The sequence below is a fragment of the Streptopelia decaocto genome (assembly GCF_964273445.1).
Source record: "Streptopelia decaocto genome assembly, chromosome: 5".
Classification (NCBI taxonomy): Eukaryota; Metazoa; Chordata; class Aves; order Columbiformes; family Columbidae; genus Streptopelia; species Streptopelia decaocto.
Window position 1 is genome coordinate 35,875,152 of NC_138659.1, and position 19,520 is coordinate 35,894,671.

Here is a 19,520-nt window from a genome sequence, read left to right on the forward strand (position 1 = left end):
CACAGCACACTCTCAAAATGCTGCATCCGCAGCGCACGAGCACTCTGCAGGCAAAGCTTAATTTTGTCATCAAATTTAAGAGAATTAAATCACATAGCTAATGGGCGCTCAATAACAAGGACCTAATGCTAAATACCAACAAGAAATGACAGGTTAGAAAGTACTGCATGTTTCTAATTCTTTAACAAATCAGTGTCAGTCTCTTATTGAGAGTGATAACATTTAGCAAAATAATATTGCAGCAGATTCTGGAATGCACAAAAATATGTGCGCAAACCTTAAAATGCAGGGCATTTCCAGACGTTTTGCATTTTCTTTGTCATGTTGCTGTTTTTAAAACCAGGGCTCCTAGAAACAAGAGGCAATTTCCACTCACCTCAAAACGTGAGAGTAAAAAACCTAATTAAGGCATTTTCTATTAATCACCAAGCAACTGGCCGACTTAAAATAACCAGAGACACCAATGCAGGTAATAGCAACCTATCAAATGTATTTTGAAGCAGAACACAGCCATGATACTGAAGATGATGTCATTATTACTGCTCATAAAACAGAGATGAAGAAAGTGTGCAGTTTTATTTCACAGCACTAAAAAGCCAGAACAAGTTCTCAAAATTCATCCAGTTAGTACCGTATTATTACAAATGTGAATTGCATCCAGTGATTTGACAGATCAATGCTAACCGGAATCACAGCAGCAGTACTTACTAGGAGGAAAAACTGAATTTGTCCGATGGATTAGTGAAGCTTTAGACATTTAACAAAATAAAATGCATTTCAAACACATTTAAGGCCAGCATCCAAGAACACTGTGGGTATTTTTCATCTATGAAAGCTTCCAGTTTAGAAACAAAGTCCTCAACAGATGACTGAGATGAGGCGTTTTGTCCAGAGCCACATGAAGGAAGAAGAGAAAACCTTATTTTTCCGTCAGGACTTTTCCAGAAGTGGTAATCCACAGTGCCATGAGATGCAGCAGCCTGTTCATTGTTGGTCACTAAGCTAGCGCCCAACTTGATGGAAATATTTTGATCCATTTCATTTTTGGTATATTACCAAATGTATACATTTATTAAATAGAAGGGTCATCCTGAAATCACCTCCCTGATGGTAAGAATCAGTCCCATGAACAAGTGCCTAGAACATTTACATGTCCAAACACTACAGTTGTACAAAGTTTCCACATTCAGCCTCTAATTCTGCCAAAGGAGTGAGTCAGCGCATCCTCTACATATAGATCTGAAACCAATGAGCACATTTTCCTTTCCTGTTAATTGCTGCCACAGATGTATGTTATGCTGGAGATGGGATGGACCTGTACCCCGAGGCAAAATAGGAAACAGCTTCTGAAGCCTTTTGCACAGAATTCAAGCCTCAAATCAACTTGGTAACGCAGAAGAAAATGATGCTTCACTGTAGAAGGAAGTTTTGTGGTTTCTCCACTTCACGCATGAACAAAAAAAGCAGTCAAGTGCAACATACTCCTCCTCCATAAGGAAGAATGGCTTATCTTTTAAACGGGATGCCTTAGAAGCAGTCTCGGCAAGCTGGCGAACAGAAGTCCTCCATTCCCCTCCATCAAGCGGGCTTTCATCCCTGCTGTTCGAGTCCTGAATCACCGCAGGACGGCTGACTCACAGGAAAATAAATATTTGTTCAAAGATGGATTTTCTACCATTGCGTCTGCTGTTTACCAAACTTAACTGCTTTCAAACAAAGGTTCATTTCTCAAATGTTGCAACAAAGTTCGTAATTTATGACCAGTTGACTCAGTCTCAAGGTAGGATCATGTGAAAAAAGGAGACATGCAAAGCGCAGGTAGCAGTAAAAGTCATATGCTGGTGCTGACAACTCTCCTGACCTACATTCCTACATTTGTTCCAGCCTCGATACTCCTCCCTAACCATTCTACCAGTTTCAGAAAAAGATCTACAGAGCTAACGCAGGCAGATATTGCACTGGGATGTTAATGCTGAAAAATCCACCAGTTTTCATCAGTATCTTCAGCGATCAGAACCATGGTCTCCACAGAAACGGGGCACTAATGAAACTGGACCTCATCCCCAGCCTAGGAAAGAGCCCTTCACTTGGAGTTCAACAGTTCAAATTGTTCCAGGACTTATAGATATGTAACCTTAAGCACTTTTGTACCAGCTGTACTAAAAAGTGACAGAAGCCTAAATCCTCAAGAAAAATGAAAACCACAATAAATTTTACAATCTGTTTAACTTCTCAACTTTGAGCCAATTTGGCTTTCTCTTTCCTTTTTTTTTTGGTTTGTTTTCGCATCAGTTAAATGCCCGGTTCTGACAGTGAGGCAAAAATAAGTTAACCTGAAGCAAATGTGGATATAAAGGTTTATAGCGCAGCTGATACTCTGTGGTAATCACTTATACCAACCTTTCATCCCCTCCCCAGCAAACTACGCCTCACTTTACAGGGTGAGCTCTGAACACGTGTTAGAGGGTGTGAGTACACTCCTCAACAGCTACCAGCACCATAAATCATTTGCTTCGGCGTGACTTGTTAGCGCAGCCGTTCTCTTCTGGGCAGTGAAGGAATTTTTCCTGACTTACTGCATTTCAGATATTTCTGGACTATTATCTTCATTCTTCTTTTTTCTATCTCACTGCAGAGCTCTAACTTTCTGACTTTAATAGCAAGTGAACCTACTTTAAGTGCAGTTGCTTTAATAAAATATCACCAGCACGTGTATGCAATCAATTTCTTTAAAATCAGCTTCATTTTAAGAACAAGGTGGCACATCAAATGTATAAGGTCTATGAAAGGGACACCCATTTGGTGCCTTAAAGAGAGCCAAGTCTTGGTCAGATCCTTTTTACAATGCAAAACTTGCCTGGATTTAGGGTTAAAGATAATTTACCTATCCTGGAGGTTAACTTGTCTTGCAGGATTGGTCAACGATGACTTTTCAGGCTCTAAATGCCCAGGAAAGACATGTTTGTGTGGTGCTGTCCCGGCAGAAGCTGTGGAGAAGGACTATGTATCTTCTCCCTCCTAGAGGCTCAGGAGAAGCGGGTAAAAAAGCTCAAAGTTCAAATTATTTCATGCCTGCCACAGGAAAACAGTAGCTAGCAAAACAAGCAGCACACAGCAACACTGAATCAGTCCAGCCACCAGCAGCTTTGATAAAACAGAAGCTGCCCCAGCTCGTAAATCCATCTACAGCACATTCATAAGAGGAATGACCAATTCAATTACTTATTCATACATATAAACGTATAGGTATGCTTTATCTTGCATGGCGTATTTGTTACAAATGCTCGGCAACATCCCTGTTACAGCATTTGTTTCTGTAATTCTGCTTATGTAATAAATAAAGAGCGTACTGAGCTAACCAAGACAACCCATCGAACCTGCAAGTTTAGAAAAATGAACACAGCAGCAGCAAATCATCAAAAGTGCTTGTCCACAATGTCCACTGAACAGAACTGTGGTCGATCTGCAGGAGACCCACTGCTTCTCATTCCCTCAAAGTTCATCAACAGCAGTAACATTAATTTTTGGTAATTCACACTCTTCTTTGAAATGGCAGTTTTCCAGGATGTCCTTGTAATAGTCCCTGAGGTCCGCATAAGTAGAGATGGTTTCATTCGAGTGAAGAAACACCAGCGGTTGTTCATTCAACAGCATCTGCACTTGATACTCTTCGTCAGAGGTTTTCGCGTGATCACAGTGGTAAAGCACAAAAACCAGGTTGGCTGCATAAGGCACAATCCGGCCACTGCGAAATTTCCGATGCGTTTGCTTGATGTAATTGTTTGCCTTCAGAGGCTCATCATCTTTGAAGAAACCCATAAGGGCGAGCAGTGGCTGAAGTGTCTCTGCATGTCCAACTTGTACAATCAAAGGTGAAGAAATAGGTTTTGAACTAAAAGAAGAAAAAAGTGCAAAGGATCAGCAAGAGCCTGTGCTTTAAAACCAACATACCAACACATTGCGCAGCTGTCAGCAGGAAAGGCTTAAAGAGGTAGACTTTGAACTTGTTTTACTCCAATGCCCGATAAAAACCTGTCTGGGAAATTGAGTATATTACAGACTTTTTTCAAAGCATCCAAGCTGCTTCAGTTTCACCCCAATTTAAGGTATTGGCTCCCCACATGAACGTAGTTCTCCAGGATGCTGAGCTGTGTTTAAGAGGATATAAAGTCAATAATTTATTTCTGTTGTTCCCTGGCAGATGCAGAACATACCTAAACGACAAAGCACAATGAGCTATTAAGTGAGACAATCCAGAACACGATCCGCTTCACAAAGACAAATGATTTATTATTCAAACATACCCTTTTTCTATAGCTATTCTAAATACTTCAAATGACACAGAATTTTTAAGTCTTTTTAATAAGCTTCTGCCTAAATTAATCCAAGGTATGGCAAAGACAAGCCCCTACATTATCACAATTTTAAACCTGGAGAGTTTTAAAGTTTTCAGCATCAATTTCCCAGATTTGAGGATCAAATAATTTTTCCAACTGCCTTAATATACGATAAGCAACAAGTCATTTTCAGGACTAAAACTAAGTACAAACTTATTGGCACAAAAAGAAACTACAGTAAACCCCTGTTACCTTCTGACCTGATTACAAGCACACAATTGCCTGCACAAGCGAACAAATTAGCGATTCCATCCCTGGCACGCTACCACCAGGGCAGGATTTTAGGGAGTGTTTCCTGCCTACCTCTACATCCACCAATGCTTTTAAACTGCATATTGTTCCAGAAAAAGAATTGTCATTTGATAGCAAAATACTGCCCATTTATTTTTTTCCAACAACACGGTTCAGCTGTTTGAAAGGTACATCAGCATTTATCAAAGTTTTGTCTGAAGACAGCGATCCAGTCTTGGGAGAAAAACAGTTGTCCCTCTGCAATTTATTATTCCAAATTATAAGCAGGACTATCGTCATTACCAATTCTTGAGGATAGAAGCTATTCAAAAAGAAGATTACACTCCCTCAGCATACAGGCCAGCAAATTAAGCCACTGATTCGTACCACGAACAAAACCTAAACCAAAGACAGTTTGTACGAAAAAAGGTTACACATTGTTCGGCCCAAGGAAAGGTGAGAGCTGGTTGGTTGCATGAGGGAGCACCAGCCAAGATGAAAATCTGTTCCAGAGAATCATGATGGCTTTTTGGGACAATCTCCAAGTGGCACTTGGCTTGGGTCGCTTGTCCTAGCACGTGTAAATACATGTTTAGTGTTCATGAGACAGGAGGCAACGCTTGGCAACGCTCCAGCTGCTGGTCAAGTCCACCCACAGATCAAACACATCTGGATTGGCCTAAAAAGGAGGCGTTGCCTCCACTGCAACCTAAAGCTGAAGCAACTGAAAAATGGTTAACTGGGGGACTTGTCTGGAGATCCAAACTTTGATCAGATAAGCAGGAGTTTAGCAGGGACAGGATGGGCTCTGGCCGACCAGCTCGGTACAGACACCTCACACCAGCTGCTCCCCGGAGCCGGCAGCTCTTTTTAGACATATATGCCCATCCTCTCCCCATAAGCAAAACATCACTTTTTATTAAAAAAAAAAACCAAAAAACAACAAACAACAGATCAGAAACTTGCCTCTGTTTCCTGTCCAAGAGAAGCATTAAAACCACAGAAAGGTTCTGTATGGAGGACATACATCTTTTCCACCAGTGCCTTTGTTGCACCACGGGGTGTACATTTACTACAGGCCCTCTTGCAGAATGGTTTCTGTGTAATGTAGGACCTCTCAACAAATCTTTCCTCCACCAATCTGTCAAATCTCTCCTTAAACCCACGTACATTTCTAGGATGCGCAACATTCTGCGGCAAGGAGTTACACCACTTCACGCACTGCTCTTAATTTTTTTTCTATTTGTAGATGCTATGCACCATATAGTCCTTTCTACTTGCAACTTTACAATAATATTCTTTCCAAGTTGAGGAATCTTAACCTGAGTCATGCCACAGTTTTTCCAGATGAGCTATACCCTTTTAGATCAGAGTATGAGAAATGCAAAATACTCAAGACAGTAGGGTACGTGGTAAATCTATGCTGCACCTATGATGCTGTTTTCTTAATTCACATCTAACACCTTTTCAAGTTAGCTGAAAGAAGTTCAAGACACTTCCATACAACTACAATCACTTCAAATCTCAACTCCTAAGCAGTAAATTATCCCAAACTCTACCGGACAGGTGATAAGATCATTTTTACCATGTGGATTGCTTCACAGATCTGCAATTTTCAAGCGCAGTTAGTCTCACAAGGTCCTTTTACAATCCCCCTAGTAGAAACAATTTATCTTACTTACATTGAATAAAGTGCTGCATTTGCAGTACTAATTCTCGCCTCTTTTTCCCCGGTCATTTACAACACGCAAATAGCTCAGATCTTTGCAGATCCATCTCCTCTAGTGACCTGCCTCTGCTAGGAGAAACTAGCAGCTATTCCTACTCTCCATTTCTTGTATTTTTATTCACTTTTTATCCATGTAAGAACCTTCTCCCTTAACCTTGGCTGCTTGATTTCTTTTGATAAGGAAACCTGTTGAAAGGTGTTTGGAAATCATGACTGTGTCTCCCAGATGACCCTATTTGTACGCTTGCTGATCCTTCCCACGAGCTCCAAGACATTTATTTTTCTTTCAAAGAGCCATTCTGACACGATCCTGGCACATCATATTCATCAAGGTGTGTATCAATGCTAGTGTCAATCGTTATATCCACTACACTGGCCTATAATTCTGATTCTCTTAGAGCTGCTTTTCCCATTTTTCTTTTATTTCATTATGTGTTTTTAAATCATCACACCTGCCAGTCCCCACAAGCTGCTTGGCTGAAACCAACACACACCAGCTGTTATTTCAGCTATTTCACTACAGTTCTTTCAGAACTGGATCACCCAGCTCTAGCAACCCCTTGTCCCAGCTGCACCTGCTTATCCACACACCTGCTACCTAACCTGGTGGTCTGTATTTTATAGTTTACTGAACAAGGAAGCTACAAATAAAAATATGCTGCTAAAGTCTCCAAAACAAGTGTTATATAGGCATTATGCACTCCACAGGGAGTAGATTTCATGCATCTATCCCACTCCCCCCCAAAAAAAGTTTCAGATCTGCTAAGAACAAAAAAAAAGTAGCATTCTGGCTATCAGTGCTGGCTTTAAGCAAGGCTTGGCTCTACTTTCCAGCTGATGCTAGCAGGAATTTTGAAATGCACATAAAGCACCAAAAAATGTGGTTAACTTCCTACATTAAAAAAAAAGAGACACGTTTCTAGAACAGGAAACAAATTATAGCATATACACACACAGAAGTTTTAAAGAACAAGGAAGGAAAATCTCATGAAGACAAAAGAAGGAATAAACAAGCTGTTCATTCTCACTGTAACTTGGGTTTTTACTTCCCCTGCATTAGTCTCATGAAATCCTCATGCTGACAGGTCGAACAACCTTGGGTGACAAAACAATCCTCTCCCATGCTCAGCTATCCCACAGGATTATTTTAACGGGGATTAAAACTGTTTCCTCATACCATACAATCCTAAATTTTCATTAGCCTTTGTAACACAGTACACTTGGTTTCTCACCAGAGCGGGATACCTAATTTCTAAGACTCAAGCACTCCCTGTTCAGTCTCTGGTGTCATGACTCCAGCTCAGCTGTGGTTTCATATCAGCTACTAACAATAAAAATAACCATCAAGGTTAAAACAGCAATAGTAATGTGTTTACTTATGGGAAGATCATGAAATATTGCCTGTTTAGAGCATGTGCACAGGCAAAGGTTACTACTGCCCCTACGTTTCTGATAAAGACAGGAGTGCACAGCACAATCACCTAAACACTGATAAGTCCAAAACAGCAGCACAGGCTAATAAAATATTAAATAGGAGGCCTGAGGTTTCCACACTTGGTCGTCTCTACAATCAATTAATGACTCAGTATCACGTGGAAGCATCAGACAAAGTTCTCAACATCGTACTCTGGCAAGTACTAATGATATTTCAATCAACTTTTTTCCTCCCTTTTACTTAGTAGTAAATGACTTGGGGAAATCACACTGATCAGTAGGAAAGAAATTAAAAAATTCATTGCCAATTTTAAAGGGAGATGCAGAAACCATGCATAAAACTTTGCCATAATATATTAAGAGCTTGTCTGAAAGCAATTGCTGGTGATTGGTTTAATACTCATTTGATGAGGCACTTCCAAATGAGCAGAAGTGGCTGTCATCGGGCAAAAGACGAGCAGGGTTCATCAAAGAGATGTGTCAACTTCAGCTGCTGAATCACCCGCACCATAACCCACAAAGGACATCTGACCACAGCTGAAAATGAAGAAGTTACTCAACAATTCATCAGCACAACCCTGAAAGCTAAGTCTCACCATGGAAAAAAAAAAGGCACCATGGAGAAGCACGGATGTTAGATTTATCATTCAGGCAAATTCTAGCTCTCCTACATCTTGGCAGACTCAGGTTTAACATAAAACTCACCCATTCTCAACTATAGACCATTCCTACTCCTCTAGGACTACTCATACCTCACCCTAGATATGGAAGAAATGAACTTTCTTTTAACCAAAGTTTATTTTCTAAGCACTAGTGTGATTTTCAGCTAGAAACAGCAGGGTAAGAAAGAACATTTTCTAAAGCAATGCTTAACTAGTCAATCTTCAAACCTAATGTAAAACTCCCTCCAACAATGTTAAAGACAGCAAGTTTTAACAACTGTTAAACAAGCAGGCTTAGGCTACATTTGGCCCTTTTTTCTCCCCAATAAAAAAGCCAAGATAAAACTCTCTATTTTCAGCTATGAGATGAATTCTCCATCTCTCTCACCTGCCCCCATGATTTATTTCTGGAAAAAATCGTATGTCCAAACTTCCACCTGAAATAGTAAAACAGAAGACAGCTGAACTCATTCATTTCCAGAGCCAATATCCACGCAAGAAAATGGCACCACAAATAGAGGCAAGATAAAAATTTCCTTCTTTTCCAACAAGGACATACGTGAGCTCACTCACAGCAAAGACAAACTTGAAAAGCTGACAAGACTAAGCAAAACTCATTTAAGTCCTTGATTAATGGGCAAAAACTCCTATCTAGTCCCGCAAGAGTTAATCATCCAAAGCTAACGGGGCTTCACTGCATTTCACTTCAGAGATTCTGCACTTTCAAAGGCTCTTTTCTGAATGGTCCCACCTCTCAGGTTCCTACGGACCTCAAGGACTAAATGCAAAATGCATCACCACAGCAGTATCCTGCAGATGCTCAATGTTGGACCATCACAACAAGCCACGACCAAATCAAGAGGGTCAGGCCACTTGTGAAACCCTTCTTGGCGAAGGTGGATACTGGTTCAATCAGTCCATTTGCGTGCTGGCTGCCTAGGTATTGTTCTGCCTGGGTTTTTAGTTCCTCAGATAAAAGGATATGACTCTATAATAAAGTTGCTGAGATACCATTTCAGAGCAATCCTGCGCAAGCAAGTATTAGGCAATTAACATGAGATTAAGTACATTCTAGGAGGTTTGAAAGGCACAAGTAACACTGCAAACACGTAGTTCTAGGGAGAGAGATAAAAAGACACATTCCCTGGGGAGGTCCCTGGACTGAGGTATCTGAGAGCTGTCAGCAAACACACACGCTTCAGAAACACAGATGCTGCTGAATGTGCAACAAAGACCCATGGAGAACTTCCCACCTCTACCTGGTTTCCCCAAAAGCACTATTTAATCATGTCAGAAGCCCCACCTTCGAAAAACTGAGCTATCAATACCAACCATACAGTATAACAAAAAGCTGCTGAGACATTTACAATTCATTAGCAAACCTCTTATTTTCTGGAAACTAAGTCAAGACCTGCACATTTGTCAGGTGTATTGATGTAAACGGTGTGATGTAAACAGCTGGCACGTTGTTCTGTTACTACATGAGCATCTATTCCAGGAATCAGTTTGCATAACACATGCACACACCTGTTCTCCTCTCTGAAGATATAAGATAAAAGATAAAAATTGCTTGACTTTAGTGTAAATTATATATCACTATGTAATTAGCAGATGAAGTGACAAGCACCTACCCCTGCGGCTTTCATCGCCGGCTCTCCCAGTACCCCAAAGAGCCAGAGGACGCAGTGGGGACACCCCTGAAATGACCAAACAATTCAGATCCAAGCAAAAGGGGATTTTTTAAAATTCGATTATATCATTTCTACTGCATACGTGGAAGCTTTTTGCTCTGTTCCCTTTGTACATACTATAAAGTGATAGTTTTGAACAGCTAATTGGTTTTGGATCATATATTTAATTAATTTGTACTGAGTCAGTTTTGAAAGGAGTGATTAGGGCACAGCAGTAAAAAACTACAGAAAGGTTATCAATTCTGTTGTGAACGGACCTGAAAAGACGCAAGCAAATTAAATGAGACAATAAAAGTTACCAATAAATTGGCAAATGGAGTGTTTACCTTCTGGCTTAGCCTGGTGTAAATACAAAGATTACCTTGATCTTGAACTATGCCCACATTCAATTAAGTCTTCTGTTTTTTTCAATACCTTGAACCTGCTTACTCCCAGAGGAAACCACCAAATATTTTGCAATGTGTATGTGCACCTAGATTAGTATTTTCAACCACTAGCCACATCCTTTAAGTATCGAGATGGCTACACAAAGCATACCTCTCAGAGCCTTATGGCAAACCATTTGGACAATACATGTAATAACGGGTATTTCGTATTCTCTTTCACAAGCAAAAAAGGCAGACTTGTTAAATATCTGAAGCTAGAACAAAAATTATAAAACAATTTTAATGAATGGTTGATATCCTTAAAGTGTGCCACAGCCAATCTGCAAATCAACCTCTGCCCAAGTGTGTAGCTGTTACTTTTATAAGATAAAACAGCTTTGTTTTGCACTAACTACCGTAATGCACGGATTTCTCATCAACACACACAGCTCCTGTTGGCAGAACAGCACATCAAGACCACAGATGTAAGGCTCATGTGGGCGTTTCACACAAACCTGAAAAGCATTAGCTGCTTTGCCCCATAGTTGCACAGCCTGACTCTGTTAATTCCTGTCCGTAGCAGGAAGACTTGGGAAAAATGCAATTCTTATGTCTTCACAAAAATAAAGTGCTTTATGGACTAAGATAACTGCCCAAGTGTGCCACTTCAGTACAACAAATCATCTGACTTCATTTTATATTCAAACCTTGTGATGTAATTATTTTGGATTTGGTAATTAAGAAAATCTGTATGGAAAAGAGTCCTGATCCCCAAACCTCTCCCTAGAAGGGTGACCATGCCATTTCCGTACAGGTATGGAGGAACGTGGGCCTGACAGACCCACTCCAACTGTGGTTAAGGTCTCAAGGAGCAGACGCTTTCTACTGAAAAATTAACCTTTATTAGACATTTATGCTTCATTGCCACTGAGAGTGCAGAAGAATTGGGTCCACACATATGTTTGCTAACAGTAGGCAGTCACTACTACAACTACCGATAAATGCAACATCAGATCCAAGTCCCTGAATTCCAACACCTTTCCACCAGCTGCCTGGATGGTGACAGCTGACAAAAGAAACCAAATAGTGAAAAACTCTTTCAGAGCAGAGACTCGTTTAAACCAAGAATTCTATTGGAATTCATATGATGAAAGATCCTAAAAATGGCTGAAACTTCTGCACAGCAAATTAAAGGTGGGACTAATTAGCAATAGGTATCCTTTGCTACCTTTATAATTTTTTTAGGGATAGACTAATCTGCATAAGATATTTTCTCCAGAAAAAAAGAAACATGAACTTTAACAAGGCAACTAATAAGGCAACCGAGTTCCTTGAGGAATCAAATTGCAAAGTCAAGAATCCCTTCGTGGAAGAAACAGGGTTACAAAAAAAGCAAGGTTTCTCTTTTGAATTCAGCTGTAACTGGCAACGAGAACAGGAAAAGCTACTGAGTATAAATACTTCAAGTATCTACAAAAATGCAGCATTGCCAACACTGTTCTCCACTGCCAAGCCTGGAGCAGAACAGATAATCCAGATTCACAGCCTCTTGCTGGAACAGAAACATTTCCCTTTCTGCTTTTGGATAGCCCAATCCAGGCTTTCCAGGAAGAAGAGAGAACTTGGAGCAAAGATAACGCTCTGGAATTATTTTTTTTTTTTCTTAATTTTTTAAAGCAAACAGCCAGTTACAAATCAATGTTAAACATAACTAAATTGAAACAATGATGCACTAAAAGAATTTTCTGCATCACAAAGGTTCCTTTTCTGAGAAATGAACTGCTGCAAAAGTATTCAACCTGTTGCCTTGCAGTTGCACAAAATCCTTAAAAAAAGACACTCATGCACACACATACGCACAAGCATTTTCTAACATTATTAACACAGGCAGATATTTTCTATTTGTCCGGTTTCTTGTTTGCATCTGTACTCTCAAATTGCCACGGGATTCAGGATAAGTCTCCTTCCCTAGATGAAAAAGCACTACTTGCGCCTCTGCTCTCCAGAACACAAGCTACACAAGCTGTTCCAATACATCGGTGGCAGCAGATTTCCACGTATTCTTAATGCACCAGTTTACCCGATGCAGATTATACTCAAGTCTTGGGTGTTTTAAGACTGCCACCTCATGTCATGGGATGGAGTGACACGCTCATTCTATGCAAGGCAACGCATTTCAGAAGCTTTCAGCTCCCCTTTAGGATGATGCGGACTAAACAGAACACCCCCTCAGGTTTGAATTTTGCAAGATCCTTAAACACAAGCATGAACTCCCCACCTGCTTCCCTCCGTGGTGGCCGCACAACATGAGAGCCCCAGAGACTGCAACCAAACTTCTGCAGCCAAAGCTGAAAAACAGGATGAAGTTACCTCGCTCCTTTAGTGCTCTTCCCCACGGAGCCTGCTCCACCTTGTAATTAAGTGATTCTTGATCTAGTTCTCAATAAAGCAAAAGTATAGATATTGATTTTGTCAACTGTAGCTTTTTTTTTAATTATTATTAAACTTAGAGGGGTATTTTATACACAGTCAAGACATACAGCTGCAATTATTGTGTATAATTTAAAGACTGAAAGGCTGCAACTGTTAAAAGAGTAGATTACACTAAAAGGAAACAAATCTGATCACTCTCCTTACACAAGACAAGCTGCATTTAGAAGGTATTTTTCAGATTTCAGAAGGACAGCGGGGTGTTAAGGGTCTTGCTTGTCTGTTTTTCTTAACCTGCATTTCTCCCTGGTCTTCTCATTCCCAATTCTTTCTTTTTCTGTTCACAGAGACAGACACAGCATGCAACAATCACAGCAGCTTGCTTGTCAACCTGGTCACACTTGGGTGTTAATGGCCCATGCCCTGATGGATTTGTCATTTAGCTCTCTAGCAGGCTGAAGAAAAGATGCAGTAAAGAAGTTTATTTAAAGGGCATGAACCACTGCTTTGACTCCACCACGACCAAAACAAGAGGTATCACCCACTCCCACACAAGCCTTGGATTTCCAGACGCCACAGTGATCATTTGACAGCACAATTTCCTAAGTCGCGTGGCTGGAGAGGGGTCACTATCACCATCCACCCATCCTTCATTCACAGCAACTCCTGCCCAAAGCCAAACTTATTCCATGTTTTCAAACTGCCAAGTTTTAACCCAAAGTGAACAGAGTTGCCTCCTTTGTGCTGGCTGGTACGTGGCATAGGTAAGATTCAGAAAGGCCCCAGCAAAAAAGCCAGATGAGCATTTGAGAACCATGCTTCAACTGAATTACTACAGTTCTTCTACTACTGTTAATAGCCAAGAGTCAGCAAACTTTTAAAGGAGCAAAACTTCTTTCCTGTCTTCTCTGCTATAATCAACTTTGTGGATTGTTCCTCCAACCCAAAACCTGAATGCTCCTTCTAATTGCTCTCTGCCAACTAGAAAGAAAAAAAGTTTTCCAACAAGTTATGAAGTAAAAAAGAAAAACCCCACACATACATACAGCCTCAAATATCCATGAGTTATGCTTTTGTTTCTGAAATATAAAAGCAATTAATACCATTCTGCTGGGTGTTACCTAGATCTGTTTTAATATACTGAATATAGAAATAAAGTCCCAAGGATGCTAGGAACACAAGAACACCCACCACATGTAACCAACATTTATGTATCAACACTAAAGCTGAATTGGTTAGTTATAAGTTACTTATAAAGTGGTTTCTATCAAGTAGTTAATGGCACAATATTTATATAACCCTACAATCATATCCTTGATTTTGTGTACTTTTATAAACATTTCCGCACTTATCTGCTAAGATAATTCATTAATGTGACTGATCACTAAATTATGAATTTATAATTCTTCAGTTTCGCTGAAAAACATGCACACAAGTTGTAAACTAATTCTCATATGAACGCTCTGTACTTAAGCCTAAAGGAGCTCTCAAAAAAATAATAGATTACCAGTACATGAAAGCAAATGCAGTTAACTGTGTGACACAAACATCCTGACCTGTAACTGAAGCCTTTGCTTTCTCCGTGCCACAACAGATCCCAGTTTCACTCCTATTTTGCTTCTCCCCACCACACCAATTCACACGAGACAAGATCAACACCAGATACTGAATCCTGACTGCTGACTGATACCAGCTCTGAGGAGTAAACAATACACAAAAATAGCACAGGCATCTCATCTCTAATTTTTCAGGCAGCATAAGGATAGCGACATCCCTGACACTACGAGACAGTTTTGAGGACTGTGCAGCTCCACAGATGCGTTACCACTGCTGCTGTTCTGCCACTGACACAAAATCACTGATGTCAAACCACGGCGACAGATGAAGACAAACCACTTTAGGTTTAGAAGACAAACCACTTTATGAGACCATCATCCTTTGAAGACACCCGGTTATTATATCTTCAAGTCTACTAACAGTTAACTGTAAGGCCTAATAGCTTCCTACAGCTGCCGTGCTGCTCTCAAACCACAGCTTTGCTGTAAAAGAATAAGGATGTGAAACTAGATATCCTAGGCAGAGTTCTCGGACCGGCTGGCTGAACCACTGACCTCAGATTCACACAACAAATCAAGGCTTTTACGACAACTTCAGAACAGAAGCGCCTTTCTCCTGTTGTTACAGGGCACCAAATATATCATGTAAAGCCTGCCCTTCCCTACTTAAAACAAATCAGGCTTTCTACAAGGCTGGTTTGCTCCTATGCTGTTACAGCTCCAGCCTCTTGGATCCTGCAAGATCTGGTCTAGGATCACCGTTTGGGTTGATCTATAATAATTACTTTTCCGTAATTACATTTCATTTCCCAACAGAAAGCTTTAACAACACAAGAGACTCAGACCAAGCACATGCAGAAAGAAAGATTGCCGCACTGAAGTGCTTAAGTAACCAGATCACAGAAAGTATCAGGGGGATGCTTTCAACCCACAGTCTTCCATTTTCGCCATAAATTATTTTTAACGAAGACATTTTAGACAAAATCTCATTGTTTCAGCTCAATGGCCTCTTCTCAAACTGTGCGGGAAGAAAACACCATTATCAGACAGAGCAGCTGGCTGTCCCTTGAAGGCCTGTGTGCATCAGCAAGTTAAAAGACAGAAATACATCAGCCTGGCACAAGAGTATCAGTGGAAGAAAAAGAAAAGTTATACTCTTTACAGTAATATTGCTTTATTAAAACTTGAATCCTCTCCATTAAAATTCTTCTAGATGAAAACTCTCTAACATTGTTATGTTTGGAATGAATGTGCTCAACTTCTACTCACATTAAATCCAACTCAGGATTGACCACGGAAAGTTTGCAGCCAAAGCACAAAAGCCTTTTTATTTACCTTTTGCTCTCTTCCACTGCTTCATCCAAATGCTCAAAGATATCTTGGAATAAAATGCAGCTGGAGCGACTGTTGATGTCATAGCCATATCCTCTCTTCCAGTATTGCTTCAGGTCGTTCAGGTATTCCAGCACCTGAAGTTAAAGAGTTCTCAAGTTTTTATTATTGCACTAAGGGAAAATAAAAACCTCACAACTTGGAGCTACCACACACTACAGAAAAAAATCAACAATTGTTTGCAGGTTGCTTTTTTCTTCTGGGTCAAACATCAAGGCTCCAGCTGAAAATGTTCCAGTGTAAAACCGGACACAACAGATCAGACTAAAGAGCCACCAAATTCAGCATCTTGTCTCTGATCACGCCTAAGGAAAAGAGAAGCCATTCTTTCCCAGACTCCAGTAACTTTCAGCACAGGGCTTTGAGCCCTAAAGTGGTTTACTACAAATTTAATACAACTCCAGGGGACTCTCTCCCACAATATCCCAACCTCCTCTTCGAGCACACCAAGTTTTAGCTTTAATAACACCCTGCAGCTTGGCTATGCAGTGTTAAAACAACCAGTCTGCTGTGAACCTACATGCTGCTACCTGCACCTCGTACCCGTTAGGTAATGCACACAACAAGAAAATCACTATCCACAGCTTTTTTTAGCATTTCTGGTTTTGCCTTATGAAAGTCAAAGACCTTTAGCTTAGTTAATCATTCTTCAGGCAGAAGCAACCGCATTCCTTCAATTGAGTTTATTTATACACTCTAGAGATGTGCACACATCTCAAAAAGACAGAACTGTGCCTTGGATTTACGTAACGTGTTATCCTCTCAATTTCTTACAATTGCTAGCATTAAAAGTGCTTTTTTTCATTAATTTCACTGTAGCTGAGTCAGCATTTTCATGCATCTATACTATCAAAATTTCCTTTCTGAGTGGCACACTGGATCTGAGAGACAGCCACCTCCTATATGAAGTACAAAGGGTACGTCAGGCACTTTTTGCAAGAGGAAACACCACAAGTCTCATTTATCTGGAATCTACTAGCCTTATTAACAGGCAGTAAGTTTAGAGATCTGACAGTCCCCAAAACTGTATCAAAAGAGTTTTAGAGGACCTAGAAGACCTCATTTTATGTCCTTTGGCATCAAGGCATTTTATCATTTGACTATCATATACAAAGCAAAGCTGTGCAGAATATTTCTGATGTTACAGAAATAAAAGCACATAAACATTAAGCACAACCGTTTTAATGAGGACAAACCAAGACTGCAGCAGTGTTTAAGTCTGAATGAAAAAGGGTATTTCAGTCTCACTGCTTGGTTAATGCAGAGCTCTTTGGAAGACCAAAGTGCTTCATTAGACTGAAGAATAAGGGCCACACAACTTACAACTTCTGAGTGTGCAAAGAGTTACATTTGAACACTAAAGCGTCTTCTGAAGGCTTCTCAAATATCTCCGCCATTTAGAACCTACCTTGGCATCTTCTTCACTGAAGAGTGAACACCAGGGGGAGGTCACATTTTTTATAGCCAACTCATATGAGCAGGTGAGAAAAGCCACTTGAACAAGATCTGCAATAAATCCACCAAACAAGCAAAAGATAAACCATTGCTACACAAGTGGGAACTTTCTCTCAACTTCCTCTAAAATTAAATGTAATTACAACTTAGCAACGCAAACAATGTAATCCAGAAAATAATCACCAGCTCAAAGGCCAATCACCAAACAAGCAGTTTTCAACAGAATTATTGCACAGAAACCAAATTTCAGATTGCAAGCTTTACACATGACAAGTGGGAAACGAGAATTTCACATCAAATGCTGTATGTTTGCTGATGCACATGCTATAGGTGTTGATTGATAGTGTGTTCTTATCACTACAAAGCAGCCAGCACAAGGAAGATGTGTCTGTTCCACACAGAGCAGTCCGTGACAGCCATCGCTAATCCTCCACGCTGGTAGCAGTTTGAACAGCATCACGCTGCAACTTTGGGATTGCAGCTTCAGGGACATGCTGGAAATGACAGCAGCTCCTATTTTAGAGGCTCTCCCACCACTTGACCACACAGGGAAACCTGGCACTTCTCTTCAGGACAAGTGAAGTTACAACACGGACATACAGGTCCACCTTTTCCTGACGTTATTTGTGCATTTGAATTGTAACAGTTTTTACAAAAGCTACATCTGCTCACTAACGCAGAATTAAAAGAATAACACGCTTGTATCCCTCCAAACAAAGGTAAAGTTGATTTCATCCGCAGGAAAGATATTTTCAGACATGTTTTTCTTCTGACCACTGACTAACAAGCATTCGTTACTGCAACACCAACACATATTTCCAGCCTCACGCATTAAATTAGAGACTCCATCTCCGATTTACATCGTATTTAAATTACCTACTCTGCATAACTACAGGGTGTCTCAGCAGTTGTTCTCAAGCAGACTTGGAGCTGAAGCCACCTGTATTAGGCATTCATTACCTGCGTTCAGCTCCTCCACCGGCAAACACAAGGCACTCGCCACCTTCTCCAAGACTTTCCTCATCTCCGGCCCCTCTTTGAAGGCTGTCACCTGGCACATCGCCGCGTCGTTCTCTTCCACCAAGGCTACAAACTTGGCGCAGTAATCGAAAAACCGCATCAAGGCGTCGTTAACTTGGACCTCCACCTCTGAAAGCAAATGTGGGCCTCAGAGACGCAGCCAGGGGAAGCGCCGCTGTCCCCAGGATCTCTCTGCCGGGGACAGCTTCCCCACCACAGCGGTGTCCCTAAGGGGGTCCCTGCAGGGTGCCCCTCAGCCTGGGGATGGGGGACATGGGAGTGGGCTCATGGCTTCCCTTCAGCCTCGGGGCAGCGGGGAGGGTGTGCGGGCCCCCCAACCCTTCATAGAGGGTGTAGGATCTCCTCGGGAGGGCGCGGAATCCTCGCAGCCCCCTCAGGGAGGGCGGCGGGAGAGCCCCCTCAGGGAAATGTCGGGGCAGCCCCTGAGGGAGGGCGGCGGGGGAGTCGCCTCAGGGAGGGCGCGGGGAGCGCCCCCTCAGCGAAGCGGCGGGGGGAGCGCCGGGCTTACCGTCGCCGCCGAGGCTGAGGGAAGGCCCGAGCCCGCGGCGGAAGGCGGCACTGCTCTGCAGGCAGCGGTGCTTGGAGCTGCTGGCCAGCACCAGGCGGCGGCGGGCGGCGAAGAGGGCGGGAAAGCGGGCGGCCAAGCGGCGGGCCAGGTGCTCCATGTCACGCCGGCCCTGCGGCGCCAGCCGCCCGTCGAGGCTCTCCTCGTACCACATCTGCCAGGCGGCCAGGGCGGCGGCGGCGGGGCAGGCTGCGGCGGCGGGGCGGCGGAGGAGCCGGGCATGGAGGTCGCCCAGGCGGCGGATCTGCCCGGCCGTGGGGTAGCGGGTGCCGTGGCGGAGCACGGCGCGGAGCTGCAGCGGGGCGCAGGCGGGGGGCAGCCGCGACCCGGCCGCCGTGGGACCCAGCGACAGCGGGTCCTGCACCAGGTACGGGTTCACCTCCTCGTAGCGGGACTTAGTGCCGAAGTAGCTGCTCAAGCCCGCGCTCGCCACCGCCAGCAGCAGCGACAGGAGAAGGAGGGCGGCGGAGGAAAACGGGGCCGCTGCTCCCCGGTGCGGCGCCATGGCGGCAATTGCGGGGCTCCCGCAGGAAGGGGCGGGGCGGAGCCGCCTCCTCTCGCCCTCCCCTCGC

General features: G+C 42.3%; 1 protein-coding gene across 1 annotated transcript; it reads right to left on the reverse strand.

Moving 5' to 3' along the window:
• Nucleotides 1–470: 470 nt before the first annotated feature.
• On the reverse strand, nt 471–19,461 carry MINPP1 (multiple inositol-polyphosphate phosphatase 1). Its single transcript, XM_082054570.1, has 5 exons — nt 18,892–19,461; nt 18,303–18,491; nt 17,296–17,393; nt 15,831–15,964; nt 471–3,892 (listed from the first exon to the last, which is right to left on the reverse strand). Exons 1-5 carry the CDS (start codon nt 19,451–19,453, stop codon nt 3,493–3,495), a joined length of 1,383 nt encoding a protein of 460 aa, XP_081910696.1. The 5' UTR covers nt 19,454–19,461; the 3' UTR covers nt 471–3,492.
• Between the last annotated feature and the right edge of the window lie 59 nt (nt 19,462–19,520).

Bases quoted from the DNA above. Each gene is read 5' to 3' on its own strand.
- MINPP1 (XM_082054570.1), bottom strand. From the start codon at position 19,453: ATGGCGCCGCACCGGGGAGCAGCGGCCCCGTTTTCCTCCGCCGCCCTC. The intron at 17,394-18,302 runs GTAATGAATGCC...GATTTATTGCAG, and splicing joins GGTGGAGGAGCTGAACGCAG to ATCTTGTTCAAGTGGCTTTT. The intron at 15,965-17,295 runs GTAGGTTCTAAA...CTTTAACTTCAG, and splicing joins TCAGTGAAGAAGATGCCAAG to GTGCTGGAATACCTGAACGA.